This window comes from Chlorocebus sabaeus, chromosome 21 (assembly GCF_047675955.1).
Source record: "Chlorocebus sabaeus isolate Y175 chromosome 21, mChlSab1.0.hap1, whole genome shotgun sequence".
NCBI lineage: Eukaryota > Metazoa > Chordata > Mammalia > Primates > Cercopithecidae > Chlorocebus > Chlorocebus sabaeus.
The window spans coordinates 110748847-110761152 of NC_132924.1; the positions used below are offsets into that span (position 1 = coordinate 110748847).

The 12306-nt window shown below is 41.6% G+C and overlaps 1 protein-coding gene across 2 annotated transcripts in view; it reads right to left on the reverse strand.

The window, feature by feature from the left end:
• Positions 1-12306, reverse strand: part of DGKI (diacylglycerol kinase iota) — a 467928-nt gene that overhangs the window by 300145 nt on the left and 155477 nt on the right. For both annotated transcript variants that reach the window (XM_007983056.3, XM_073009376.1), the window contains exon 2: positions 10418-10526. In XM_007983056.3, coding sequence (XP_007981247.3) covers positions 10418-10526 — 109 coding nt within the window. The remainder of the gene's footprint in view (positions 1-10417; positions 10527-12306) is intronic.

Below are 12306 nucleotides of genomic sequence, written 5' to 3' on the forward strand. Positions count from 1 at the left end.
ATATTAATTGTATATTTTGCTCGTTTGCTTAAAACGGGCTCTGAGCTGTTAGGAAAAGTATTGTATTAGATTAACCATAAAGAAACAAGACTAAGTCCCCATGTCTCACAGGAAAATTACTCTTGTTTTTACCTTACTCATCAGATGTACATGGGCATGTAATTATTTGTTATGGGGGATGCTATGGACTGAACTGTGTCCCCTCAAAATTCATACGTTGGCCAGGCATGGTGACTCACACCTGCAATCCCAGCACTTTGGGAGGCTGAGGCAGGCAGATCACTTGAGGTCTGGAGTTTGAGACCAGCCTGGCCAATGTGGTGAAATCCCATCTCGACTAAAAAAAAATACAAAAACTAGCTGGGTGTGGTGGTGGGTGCTTGCAGTACCAGCTATTCGGGAGGCTGAAGCAGAAGAATCGCTTGAACCTGGGAGGTGGAGGCTGCAGTGAGCCGAGATCATGCCACTGCACTCCAGTCTGGGCAACAGACTGAGACTACACCTCAAAAAAAAAAAAAAAATATATATATATATATATATATATATATGTGTATATATATATATATATATTCCTATGTTGAATCCCTCACCCTCAATGTGATGGAATGTGGAGATGAGACTTTGGGAAGTAATGAGGTCACAGGGGTGGAGCCCTCATAATGGGATTAGTGTCCTTATAAGAAGAGACACATGAGAGATTCTCCACATGTACACACCAACGAAAAGCCATGTGAGTACACAGCAAGAAAGCAACTGTCTGCAGGTGAGGAAGAGGACTCTACCCAGGACTGGAATCTGCCAGCACCTTGACCTTGCACTTCCCAGCCACCAGAACTGTGGAAAATGAAGTCTGTTGTTTAAGCTACCAAGTCTATGACATTTTGTCATAGCAGCCTGAGCAGATGACTTCAATACAATCATGTCATGGAAACCCATCTTATACATGAGCCACTTTTATTACAACCTACTCCAGCAGTGTCCACACCACAGCCCTTTGAATCTCAAAGCCTAGTACAGCAAAGCAGAAATATACACCAAATGGCCAGGAGCAGTGGCTCACGCGTATAATTCCAGCACTTCAGGAGGCTGAGGTGGGCAAATCACTTGAGGCCAGGAGCTTGAGACCAGCCTGCACAACATGGTGAAACCCCACCTCTACTAAACATACAAAAATTAGCCAGGCATGGTGGCAGGCACCTGTAATCCCAGCTACTAAGGAGTCTGAGGCATGAGAATTGCTTGAAACCCAGGAGGCAGAGGTTGCAGTGAGCTGAGAAAGTGCCATTGCACTCCAGGCTGAGCAATGGATCGATATTCTGACTCAGAAAAAAAAACAGGAACCTACACTCCATGACATTTGCTGGGAAAAAATACCAAGTGTCACCCATCTTCTAAAATAAACGTATTTCTTCAGAATCAGATAGAACACATTTTCCTTTCAGGACCTAGTGACTCAAATAATTCTGGGGTAAGAACAACCAAAATTTGTATTGTGGCATGTGACCTAGGTGCTTCAGAATCCAAGAAAGGTGGATCCAAGTCCTAGACCGCAGAAGTGAGGCAGGAAGGCACAAGAGAAGGTAAAAGTCACTAGAGATATAGGTGTCAAGGGCTCCAGGACATAACACAGGGAGCCCCTGGGGTGGGAGTGCACCATCCACATCTCTGAGTGCCTCAAAACCATTCCTAAAGGGAGAGCAACACTGACCATGATCATTGCCCTCTACATCAAACGGTGGACACCTGTTCACCAAAACTTTTTCTTCTCTACTGTAATTTTTCCCTGTTGCAAGTTCAATTTTTTTCAAGGAAGTCAATGGGAAAATAGGCTTCACTTCACAGTCAATCTTGTGGGACAGCAGCAGAGGAAAGAGAAGCATAGCTAGGGGTTCAGAATCTAAAAGTTTTCAGATAGCGATGAATGACGACATTTTTTTTAAGAAGTAGAAAAGCACTTCTTTGCAAGGTATCCTGAAGAAATCAATCCACACAATCTAAAATATTCTACTGGGAACTTTTCTCCAACTCTAACATAACCATTTGTTCAGAATAATGCTTTTTCAATTTATTATTATTTAACTTATTCAGCAATCCTTTATTCAGTAACACTGGTGCCAGGCACTGAGATTCTGTGTTAATCAATGGAGAAAAATCTACCAGAGAAGATGGAGCTAAATGCATAACAGCAGCAGCCAATATGAGGGAAACCACAGTGAAATCCCATCAACTACTTTAGAAAGTGAAGCCTAAAATGTAGCAGCGGGTAAAATGTCAAAACCTACTGATAAAGCAATGAGCTTTCAGCTCCAAGAAAGTAATCTCTAAGCCCATGGAACGTCCTGCCTGATAAGAGTGTTTTGTTTGTCTGAGGGCCTTGGGTCATAAGGTATCAGCTTGACCCCTAGAGGGGCTAGAGGCTAATGTCAACCAAATGGGCAGTCAACCCTGTCTACAGGACCAACCCCCAATTAAAACTCTGGACATCAAGGTTCAAATGAGCTTCCCTGCTTGGCACTATGCCATGTATATTATAGCACATGGTTGCTGGGAGAAGTTAGCTAGTGAACCATGATTCTACTTGGAAAGGACTGTAATAAACCATAAATGTGAGTATTAACTTTCAGGGAGTTCCATGAGTGTTTCTAGTGAGTTACTGAAGCTGAGTGTGGTCTTGGGGGTTCCCGAACTTGCAACTGATGTCAGAAGAGAAGGTAGTCTCAGGGACTCTTGAATCCTGCATAAAGTTGTCTAGACTGGGTGGCATTAGCACAAGAATGCAGTAGACAAATGAACTATTTTTGTTTTCTTCCTACAATTCTCATGAACCCTTCTCCAGATCCATGTTAACTAACATGAGCTTTGGAGTCAGACTTGTTGCCTAATAGCTGTATGACTTAGGGCCCTTCTCACTTCCCTAAACCCTATTCTACTCATCAGTCACATAAAAATCACTGTACCTCCTTTACTGGACTACAGTGATGTTTAAACATAAAAATGCGTAAAGCCCAATGTTCCGCATAAAACAAGAAGTTAATAGACGTTCGTTATATTCATTAGTGTCGCCGTTACTCTAGTTTCCCTTCTTCCTCCTAATCCACAGATGTTAGCATTAACCACGTTTCTCTCCTTGGTCTTTGTGGCCAAGACTGCTAGCCATTCCTCAAAATAATTATTTCTCCTTTTCCTGGACACACAGTCAGACTTTATTTCCCCAGTCTCCCTTGCAATTAGGTGTGGCCATGTGACCAAATTCTGAACAGTGAAACAGAAGCAGAAATTCCAGACTTGTTCCATTAAATCCTCCCACATGTATTCCTCCATGGTCTTTTATCTTACTGGTCAATTGGGAAGTCAGCCTTTTGGAATCCTCTTGGTGGGATGTCAGAGCGATCCTCAGCATGGGTCACTGAACAGCTGTGTGACAAAGGGCCTGACTCCCCACCCAACCACCTGGAATAGTCTTGGTCTATCACACAGGCGAGACACAAACCTCTCTTGTATTAAGCCATTATACATTTGAGTCTTTTACTTGCTGCAGAGCCTCATTTACCCCGGCAAATGCAGGCCTCTTCCTTTTGCTTTTATTTTTGTCTAGGTTTCATTTCATTATCTGACTATACCCCCCAGTTACTTACTATACGCTGGACAGTGCATCTAAAATTTCGGAGTCTTGGTTTCTTCTGCTCTGAACTCTGACACCCTCTCTGATTTATTTTACATTAGTATAAATTTAGTTCCCCCAAAAGACAGCCATGATTATGCCTCTCCCTTGTTCAGAATGCTTAGATGTTTCCCTATTTATAAGATAAAATCCAAATTCGACCTGGCATGCTAGATTCCAATAACAGCATCAATCACTCTTTTATCCTTGTCACTTTAAAAAAAAAAAAAAAAAAAAAAAAAAAACAGGGCCTTGCTCTGTTGCCCAGGCTGGAGTGCAGTGGCATCATCACAGCTCACTGCAGCCTCAAACTGCTGGACTCAAGCAATCCTCCCACCTCAGCCTCCTGAGTAGCTGGATTACAGGCATATGCCAACACACTGGGCTCCCTGTCACTCTTCTTTAAACATACTTCGCATTTCCCTTTTTGGTGGCACGTTTTTGTTCATTCTACTGTCCCTACCTGGAAACATCTTTCTCTCTTCTCTACACATGTATCTTGAAATACCATCTCAAATAGTACACCACTCAAAGAGTATCCATCTGTGCCAGACAGAAAAATAACTCTCCTATTTCTAAACAAAGATAACACTTCTTCTCCACTTGTGAGTGCTGAGACAAGTCTGTATAGCTATACATATTTACACTGATAGATTTACATCAATAGATCTAGTTATCTAAGAGTGGAGATTCACCTAAATAGACATAAATATGGATTTCTAGATATAGGCATGTTTTCCTGCTCAAGTGCTACTGAAATTCTAGTAATAGTTATAGGTAAAAAGACAAAGATGAGGTGAATGTTTGAGACTGAATACTACAGATAAAGAGTATGCTCACACAAGAAGCAAATACTCCACACAAAATGAAGACACTTGCCTATAAAAATGTTTTGAAACAATGAGTACTATAAATATGTATCCTATGTAAATGTCCTTACAAAATCAAAAAGGAAAAAGAGTGGATTACTTCCCCTTGAAGATCTTCAAGAATTGATAACACACCATGTTGGATGTTTTAGATTTGTGCTGTACAATATACACATGGCTACTGAGAACTTAAAATGTGGTTAGCACTAATTGAGATGTGCTTCTCTTTGAAAAATTCACAGCAGATTTTGAAGATTTAGTGTGAAAAAAGAATGTAAAATATCTCACTAATAATTTTTATGTTGATTACATGTTGAAATAATATTTTGAATATATTTGGTTAAACAAAATATGGAATCAAAAAATAATCTTACCTATTTCTTCTCACTTTTTAAAGTGTGGTTACTAGAAAATTTATCATTACAGCTCATATCTATTTCTATTGGACAGCATTTGTTCAGGTAATCACTTGCCTAGAGGCAGAAGATTAGATCGAGACACTTCTCACAGGTCTGTGAAGTTACAGGATTCCACGATTTCCTCCAGCAGCCAGCGTGATTTGATTTTAAAACTCTCCCATTCTCAGAAAAGAAAGGAATGGTGAGGGTCCGTGAAATCAAGGTCAATCTGTCCCTTTTTTTACATGGCTGACCAGGACTGGGATCTTCACTGATTTATAGTGAGTAGTTCCTTATACTCTGCTCAACAAACAGTCTCATTTATCAATTACTCTGACTTCAGTTTTTTGAAATGAGGCTGGGAGTGGGGAAAGATGTAGCGCCATGGGGGCTGTGGATTACGACACTCAGACCTGATGAAGGGCAGGGCCTGAAGCTTGAAATGAAAGTCCAGGTCTCCTAGGACTCACAGGAAACAGGACTGAAGTGAGAACATGCACACACACACGAGCACGCACGCACAAACACGCATGCACACACACACCCCCCTGCCTCCTCCTGGCTTTTCATTCAAGGTTTCTAAAGATAAGATGACCTAGTTTCATAACCCAGTTTAAAGCAATCCCACATGAAGACTCTGGTTCCTTAATCTTGTCCCTGAACCAAACTGTGAGGCAGTGCATCAACTGTGTGATGTTTCTATCTGCCTCGGAGAAAGTGTTTCTTTGTTAGCATTGTCAACTAAAGGGAAGGAAAGGTGGTTTGAACTGAAGATCTGGCTTTGTTTGTGTTGAGGCTCTGTTTTCCACAGCTCTTAGGACTGAAGAAAGTTTGCCAATGAGGAAGGAAAATAAAATGAAATCAAGGGTGCTGGGTTTAAAACCAATGTGCCCTTTAAGAAAGATCTTGGTGGCTTTTCCACCGCTGTTCAGGGGGTTGTTTTAGGCAGTGTAATGGGCAAAAACAAATAAAACGGTGGGGACAGATGGGAGATGTACTTCCCGGGCTCTCTGCTGCAATACTACAAACAGGGAAGAGTGCTGGAAGTCCAAATGAAGTCTCCATTGGAAGGGAGACATGTGACATTTAAAAGAAGATACACATTATCTGTGGAACAGACATGCTTCTAAATGGACTAATTCACTCTAAACTGGGAACTTGGAATCCATCCCAGGAGATGAGAATATTTTTTCCTTTTTAGGCATTACTTCCTTCCTTTCTAGTAATTTAACTTGTTTTACCCCAACTGTCTTGGCTGACAGGCGTCATCCAGTGTCAGAGGGGGCAGCTGCTGCAGGCTGTCACTGTGGAGGTGAAAAGATGATGCCCCTGTGAAAAGTAGGAAGGCCAAAGTACTGTGTGCACCTTAAGATCTAACACAATGCGTTGAATTAGGAAGGAAATTTAAAGAGAGTTACTTGGGATTAAAACGGCATGAATCCATTTATTTTTCAAGCAGACTTTGGCGTCATGCCCACCAAGCCTTTCAGGAACTGGAGATTATCTGAGTGCCTGTCAACTCCCAGTGAAATATCCCCTTCTCACTGATTGAGCAGAAAAACTGTAATCAATTCATCCCCTGACATCAGTAACCAAGTAGCTATGAGGTCTGTGATGCTGTTCTCTCCACTGTGAAGAGAAAACAAGCAGAAAACATTGCCCCTCCTTTGAAGCAGCCTGAAATCTGACAGCTACAAATAAGAAAGTCAAACAAAAAGCACTAATTTGGTTCTAAGGTTTGTAAGACAATGCACTACGAACAGAGAGGTATTGTGAGGATACAAAGAGTACATCAGATAAATAGAATCGGGTTGATTGAAAAGATGAGCATGGCTTGGCAGAGAACAAAAAAGAAAATCTCTAGAGGAAATAGCAATTTTCATACTGGGTTGATCCCAGTGTCCACTGCTGTCAATAGAAGACTCAGGCACCATACTGATGACTAATCCAGATACTCTCCACACACCGTTACAGGTTCTATCCCTGACATGCACGGAGGGAAATGCCGATGCACAGGCAGCCTCAGTAAATATCTATTGGCAAAAAATCTTCAAAGAATGAGCCCATATGAGACAGAGAATCCTAAAAGTCATAATAAGACACTTGAGTAAAACACAGTAGGAGAGAATGTTTGGGAGAAACAAGCTAAAACTAAGAGAGAGAGAGTCTATATATCACAAACAGGAAAATGAGAACACAAAACTGGAATGCTTAAAGAAAATTATTAAGTTCATGTATCCAAAGCATAAAAACTGTCTGCTATAATAGCATCCTCCCGGCCAAGAAGTGCAGGTGCCTACAGTCTATGCACACTAAATCAGTGCTCACCTGTATCTCAGGCACCCCACAAACAGACTTCTCAAAGTATTTTGCCAAAGTATATTTAGGAAATAATTGTGTCCTTTCAGATGACTGTGGCACATAGGCTAGTGTCAGAACATGGCCCTTTTGGGATTCCACAGTAAGTAGAAACTTGGGGACTAAGATCCTGATTCCAGGTTCACTCTGACTTTACAACTTCAGACACACCGTGAACAGTTTTTTAATCTTTTTCCTTACAGATGAAGGAAGAAGAATAGAGTAACATAAGCCAGAGAATCATAGTAGTAGAGGCCTTTGAGGTGACCCCCATTCATTCCCCTGAGCGTTACAGAGCAGAGAGAATTTTGACCCAAGAGTCAAGTCGGGTATGAAAGAGAAAAACAGGACCCTCGTCATCCCTGCTGGACCCCGTCTGCCAGTGTGGTCAAGACCCTCAGAAGCACAACTTAGCACTACTGGGGCCCTTTACCTTATCAAAGGCAAGAGACTGGAGTTTCCCCCACCTTTTTATAAGCTCCTGCCACCTTCCTTTTTATTTGAAAGATCAAAGAGGCTCCAACCTTAATCATTGCTCAATAAATAGTTATACTGAATTGAGTAAAGATTGCTCATTTGCATACATTGAGTCCAGAAGAGTAGACTAATGGTAGGAGATGAGGGAACCAAACAAGAGGGTGGAGGAGAGGGAATGGCACAGAGAGGTGACTGTTTTTGCACCTTAAATGGAACAAAGAAATCCCTGGCTGGCTCCTTGAACAGAATAGCATACTAAAGTAATACAAGAAATCTAAAGTCTTAGCAAAAGAAAAAGTCACTGAAACGCTTTTAACAATCTGCTTTTTCCTCTTTTCTGAAACAAACGCTTCACACAATTGTAATAAATGAGTGTAGTGTGTTGATCACGGTTTGGTTTCTGTTTGCTGACACCAAAATTAGCCCACAAATATGTTGGTTTTTTTCCAGAGTAACATCTCATAACTCCTTACACATCAATATCTAGGCCCTTAGATGGACTGTCTTCAGGACAGGCTTTCGATTTTCCCTCCATTGTTAAATGTTAGCTAAGTGTTTTGTGTCATGCCATACTTTCAACAGACCTCCAAGACGGGGTACCCACAATCAAAGAAAAGGGGAGAAGAGGGAGGGGATAAAAGATCACTATGCACAAACCCAGCCTTCATTCCTATTTGTTTTTCCCTCATCCTGTACTGCAGCCTCCCACCACTGGCCAAAAATACCATTTTGATGAAATATTAGAGTACATACCTCTCTACAGGAATCAGAAAATAATACCTTGCAGCCAAGCTCTGGCTCAGGCAGGACACTTCTTTTAAAAAGCACTTTCTGGCAACTATTTCCAACATCAAATGGGAACGGAATGTCCTTTTGTTGCATTCCAGTGACGCCCTCTGACCCCTGTGTTCTAGGCATCATTACCCTGTATTTTCATGTTGATTTCCTTTCTGCCCACAGGATTCAAAGCCCCTAGAAGGCAGAAACCGTATCTTCTTCACCTCGCAATCCCAAGTAACCAACATAGATTCTAGTACAAAGCAGGAACTCAACAAATGTTTGATGAATTAGTGAATTCATCAATTACTTTTATAAATAAATCTGCTGGCTGCACAGTTTACAAAAAAAAAAACTTTTTCACTGATTGTCACATTTGATCCTAACAACATCCATGAAATAGAGCCACAATTATCCCCATCTACAGATGAGGACTCTGAAGCTGAAAGAAATCAGTGACTTATCTAATGTCACACAAAAGGGCAGAGAAGGGAATTAATGAATGTTCCCTGTAAGTGATTAAACTACCCCTCATTAGAATCTCTCACCTCAAAGAAGGCCCTGCTGCTGCAGACTACAGGATTTTTTGGAACATCGTGAATATTAAACTAACTCTTTCGGTTCCTTGATATACAACACACTCTCATCACTGCTCCATGCATACCCCTCTTAGGTTTTATTTATGTTTATGCATTTAATTATTTTTAATTATGCAAACACTGGTGCAAATATACTCTATTGTGGGTTAGGACTTTATTAAATAGCTGTCCTGGAATAAAGAAGAAAACTCCAGGAAAGGAATATTCTTTCTATACACCAATTCAACAGGCTCAGGCGGCATCTGAACACTCTCAGTATAACAATATCTCCACCAAGGGAGAAGCTGTAGTTCAAATACATCCAGTCTTTTGCCAGGCAATTCATAAATGTGGGCAGAATTTACACTGGTATGCATCCAAGATGTAAAATAAGGATATTAATAAGTGTGTGCTGAGAGGAGAGGAAGAAATGTTATAACACAGAGAATATCAAATCATGGCATGGTTTTCCTTTCCCCCACCCCACCTTTCTCTTTCCTATGGAGAAAAAGAACACAGATTATCCCTTCTATTCAGATTTAACTAAAAGTTCTAAACAAGGTTCATCATCAGGGAAGGCTGGCAGGACTTCAGGGAAGCCCTTCTGTCCCTTGATACCTTTTCCTCACATTGCTTCAGGAAGGGACAAAGCCTTTGGGTCTACAGTTAGAAACAGTTACTCGGCCAAGAACTTGACTCATTGAACACTCTCAATAAATGTGTTTAATCAACTAAAGAGTTTCAGACTATAATCTTCAAGTCAATAGTTTTTGTGAGTGTGTTATGGTTAAAATGTTAACATCGGCTCATATACTATACCCAACCTACTGATGCAAGACCCATCTACCTTTGGGTTAGGGGAGGAAGGAAAAGCAATAGAATGACACGAAGTGCCTGTAATCCTCTGGGGAAAAAAGCACCCAGAAAAACTGAGCTCAAGCTGAGGAAATCAAAACTTAGATTGTGTGATGTTGCATTAAGGGTAGGCTCTATTCATCATCAACTTGACAGAAACCAATAAAGCATGCGCACGAGGTACTTTTTAATCTTACAGCTGCAGTAGTACTTCAAATGATTCAGGAAGCTTTTATCTTAGTCTTGAACACATCTGACTTCATATAAAGGAGCGATGCTCATAGGAGTTTGAAAATGGAGCTACAGCTAAGGTATCTGAGGACAGGTCAGCGGGCAATGTTGAAAATTACTAAGCAAGTCTTCCTTGTAGCTAGAGGAATCCTGAGAATGAGAGACACAAAACATGCACTGAAGTGATGTTTAAATGAAAAAGGCGACACCTACACTCCAGTCCAAAGTCGCTCTGGGCTCCTTGGCTGGACCATTTGCCACAGGAAGGCTGAGGGGATGTGCAGGAGCCAGATGCTGGAGGCCTGCCCGGGAGATTGCTTTCCTGCAGCAAGAAGAAAAACAAAAACAAAAACAAAGAAAAACCAACATCAGAATCTCATACAGAGCTGAAAATTTCCCATGGGGTAGAAACAATGCCTGAGTTAGCCTCTTCCACATCTGAAAATCTTTACCAATGTATTGGAATATACCTCTCTAAAGTGCATGGTGTCAACAGATGGTGGCAAGTCCCAAAAGACAGGGAGGCCGAGGGGACCACTGTGGGGAAATAATGCTTCAGAACCAAAAATTAAAATATAATCCTCTATTCAGAGTAGAGGGAAAGAACAAAGGTCTTGACTCTTCATTTATGGAAAAAGACCTAGGGTTTGGGCATTGACCATACTTGAACAACTTTAAGATTGCCAGAGACTAAAAGCAAGAAAAATGGGTTCGTGAGGTCTCCTACTGAAATTCCTCCATTTGCCGGCAAAGCACTCTCTAAGCTGGTTACAGCTGAAAGTTCATTGTTATTTTACTCTCCTCTCAAGAATATCATCCTTTCCCTATCCTCCTTACCCCTGCAGAGGACTACATGAGCTTGAGGTTCTAAATGGGAAAAGACTGTTTTGCATCTGCCAAGAAATTGCACATCCAATATCTTACCAAGACCCACAATAAGATAAAGCCTAAACGCTAATTAGATGTTAGATTTGTCGAGTGGATCATAACAGAATTCAGGTCAGAAAGGAGGGTATGAATTGGGAGAGGTTGGGATAGTCATCCCTGATCTGCAAAGAAATGAAACAAGGGGGGCTACTTTAGCAAAGCAAATATGATCATTGCTGAGCAAAGGGAAGGGAGGAGCAGTTAGAGCATAGTGGTGAGAATAAGAACAGCAAGAAGAAAAAAAAAGCAGGGATCACCTAGGGAGATCTGTGGGATTGTCAGGAATCGTGGAAGTTCAGTTTCTGAACGGCCTCACAAAAAATGTCTCACAAGGGTCTAGAGCTTAAACTTGAGCGCTGATTTGTGATTTAACTAAGTCGCTCCATAGAAGGGCGAGGGGCTTTTTCTCTATAATAGTATCTAAGTGTGGTCTGAGAAGTACCTGAAATAGAATCAGGAGGGTCTTGTGATGCTGCAACTCTGAGTCCTGAATCAGTTGGAGGGTGAGGCACGGGAAGCTGCATTTACACACACTCCTAAGGTTCTCTTCTGTGCACTAGAGTTCTTAAACTTTGCTCTGTGGGAACATGTACATTTAGGCAGCTGGGACCACAACTTTCCGAAGCCCATCAAGGGGCGCTCTAAAGAAAACATCAGCAATTTCATTATTTACTTTATCTTCATTTGGCTCTCTTCAGCTAGTCTCATATGACCTGAAAACTGCAGTAAGAATCTGCTATCTCTGAGATGAGGCCTGCAGACACCCTGGATCCCCAGAAAGGCCCAGATCCTTAGACTTCCCAACCCCGCAGAATACAGAGAAGAACAAGGCTCCGGACAGTGGAATGGAGAAAAGGAAAGCAGTGGTGGCCAGATCTGTGGTGAATTCCATCACAAATGAGTCCCCAAAGGAAAAGAAACTTGCCCCATATAGAGGGGAAGGAACAAGAGCAGACTTGAAAAGCTTTCTTGAGCCCTGAAGGGCACGTAGTCTTTCTGTCCTGCTCAGTGACCTCTGCAAACCTCCTCCAAAAAAATAATTGGTAAAGTTGAGCAAGATGAACAGTAGTCCCCAAGCCCGAGGAAATGCTGAGTAGAAGCCAGTAACAAATCCAGGACTGTGCAACCATTAATCAATTACCAAGTATGTCAGAGAGCTCAGCAAGTGTCTAGAC